This window comes from Schistosoma mansoni (assembly GCF_000237925.1).
Source record: "Schistosoma mansoni, WGS project CABG00000000 data, chromosome 3 unplaced supercontig 0044, strain Puerto Rico, whole genome shotgun sequence".
Taxonomy (NCBI): domain Eukaryota; kingdom Metazoa; phylum Platyhelminthes; class Trematoda; order Strigeidida; family Schistosomatidae; genus Schistosoma; species Schistosoma mansoni.
In genome coordinates, this window is record NW_017386006.1 from 1,539 (window position 1) to 4,304 (window position 2,766).

Sequence of the window (2,766 nt, forward strand, 5' to 3'; positions counted from 1 at the left end):
GAAATAACTGATTGCAAATGAATATTATTAATTGGTGTTTTCATCAGAATACTATTTTGAAAAAAAAAATTATGAAGCCAATTTCTTAAAATAAGCTTTTCCATTATCATTGTTCATCATACTCCAGTAAAATGCATTATAATCTGGATCAAAAATTAGTTCTAACAAGAAATCCCTTGAAATGTAGCTTGTAGATCAAACGTTGACCATTATCAACGTAGAGACCACTCATTTATCCGTTTCTTCGTCCAGATAATCGTGGTGGAACATATCGATTATGATATGAACTCGATCTATCTGCATTCACAGTTATGTATATACGTGGACCATATTCACCGAACATTCCACTCAATGATCCGTTTCTTTGTCCAGATAATCGAGTTGGAAAATATTGATGGTGATATGAATTCGGTTCACTTGCATTCACAGTCATGTATATACGTTGACCATTGTCACCGGAGAGATCCGTTTCTTCGTCCAGATAATCGTGGTGGAAAATTACTATGCTGTACATGTTGATGGTGATGTGAATTTAGTTCACTTGCATTTAATGTTATGTATATACGTGGACCATTCTCACCGAAGAGACCATGTTCAAATAATATTTGATTGTGTTTTTTGTATATTTTAGTCATGTTTATATGCACTTGTTGGTTGAACGGCATAATGCTACTTGATTTTTGATTTCGAATACATGATGCACTTTTAATATTTTCAAAGTTTTCAATCGATTTCGCTTGTACTTACATTAAAGTCTTAGCTATACGAAAACTGAAACATCCTTTATATGTTCAAAAACAATTTGTTCTTACTCTTTACCTATCCTGGTAATACTGATTTGTTATCCAGTGTGGTGTTTACATTGTTTTCGTCCACTTTATTATTATCTTTGTTTCCACTTACCTTCCAATTTGTCGAGTTGACCTTTTATTTTACATATAAAATGTCGTAGCAAGTACATGTATGATCAGGTTGTTAGAAATGTATTGCAAAAATATATAACATAATTTTGATAACCTTCATCTTCTCATCGCATCGTCGAAACATATTTCTACTGATCATTAATCTCGTAATTTCATTTAACGTGTAGGCTAATTCAAGTTAATATTGCTCATGAATCATTTCAAAATTGATAATTGTAATCAGAAGGGGTTTTGTGGAGATTTAGTATTTTCATAGTTGAAAGCGTGAGTCCATTGAAGCTAGACCATCCACAATAGGGCGAAACGGCCGTCCAGTACTTTCAGGTTCCCCTTGGTGCTCTAGCTTCAATTGACTTACGCTTTCAACTATTGATAACTGTATTTTATTTGACAATCCTAAATCTACATCCTATAACTGTAAACTATGTAGTTTGCTTTAAATATAATAATAATTACTTCAAAATTCAAACTGCGTTTCAATAGTTTTAACGATATTGTATGATTCAGTGCAATGCCAATTTGTACATTATGTATGATTTTGTTAACACCTAAAGAACACTTTTATCTATATATGAAAATGTAACGTTCAATACTACAAAAGTCAACTAAACTTCCGAATATAAGTGATAATTTAGTTGAATGCCTAGATTTTCTAGCTTCATGAGTAAACTATTTGTTGGCACCTTAACAAATGCTTTGCTAAAGTCTATGTTGACAAAATCCACTGATATTCAGCTGTATAGAGCCTCTATCCATTTCTTTTTTACTATAAGGAGATTTGTTGTGCGAGAGTAACCTTTTCTGAGACCATGTTGTTCGCTATTTAACAAGTTGTTGGCTTCCACAAGTGTCAATATGATCTTTTTGACTATTCCTTCCAGTATTTTAACCACGACACTGGTGAAGCTGACAGGTCTCTAGTTCGATGGAAGTTGTCTTGGTCCTATTTTATGAATTGAAGTGACGATTTCATCCTTCCAGTCCGTAGGTAACACACCGTGGTCAAGTGACATATTGAATATCAAAATTAGTGGGGCTGCAATGTACCGTTCAATTTGTCTCAGGATTCAGTGATGTAGTTCATTCGGTCCTTTTGAATTTTGGTGTCGAAGGTGCTAAGAACCTTAAGTACATCATCTCGATCAAAGTTCATGGTAAGCAGACGGTTTGTTGACTTGGTATTTGAGTCTAGTTTTTCATCTAGAAGGAACTCCTGAGTGAAAACTGACCCCAAATAGTTTACCATAGCGTCTGCTTTCTCCTGATCAGCCTCTATCGTTTCAGATCCCCTCCCTTCCTTAATTAGGTTGAGAATTCAATGCTACATCCTTGTTCTGTAATTTATATACGAGAATCGTCTCGTAGACTTCTTGATTGCAGATCCGGCTATATGCATTTCATATTTTTCCTGAGCTTCTTGGATTTTAATTATACACTTACTTCTTACCGCCCTGTAGCGTTCCATCGTACTTGCTGTGCGAGGGCTGGTGTCAACGTTCCAACATTTCTTCTTTTGTCTTAGTATATGTCGAATATCCTGGCCCATCCAGGAATGGCCGTGCCTCTTCTTCTTTGAGACTATACAGGGTATGAGTGGTTGGTTACTTGATTGTGTAACTGCCGAAAATGAGTTCACGCCTCTCCTGCTGATGCTCCTGAGCCAATTATTCAGTTTTCAGCCGAGGCCGCAGAGTTAACCCCCTTCATGTCACCCCGTGTCAATCCATCCACCACTGTCTGCTTCGACAAACTACGCAGTGTAACACGTTCACACGATGAGTCAGTGAGGGAGAGTGTGTTTCATCCTGTCTGAAGACACTGTCCACTCAATGGTCTGCATGCC

At 36.3% G+C, this 2,766-nt stretch overlaps 1 protein-coding gene across 1 annotated transcript in view; it reads right to left on the reverse strand.

Annotated features, from left to right (window-relative positions):
• Window positions 1–232: 232 nt before the first annotated feature.
• Smp_000370 (hypothetical protein) overlaps window positions 233–2,766 on the reverse strand; it is a gene marked incomplete at both ends in the record, with an annotated part of 18,172 nt that continues 15,638 nt past the window's right edge. The window contains one exon of the mRNA XM_018791405.1: window positions 233–506. Within this exon, the coding sequence (XP_018645354.1) occupies window positions 233–506 (274 nt within the window). The remainder of the gene's footprint in view (window positions 507–2,766) is intronic.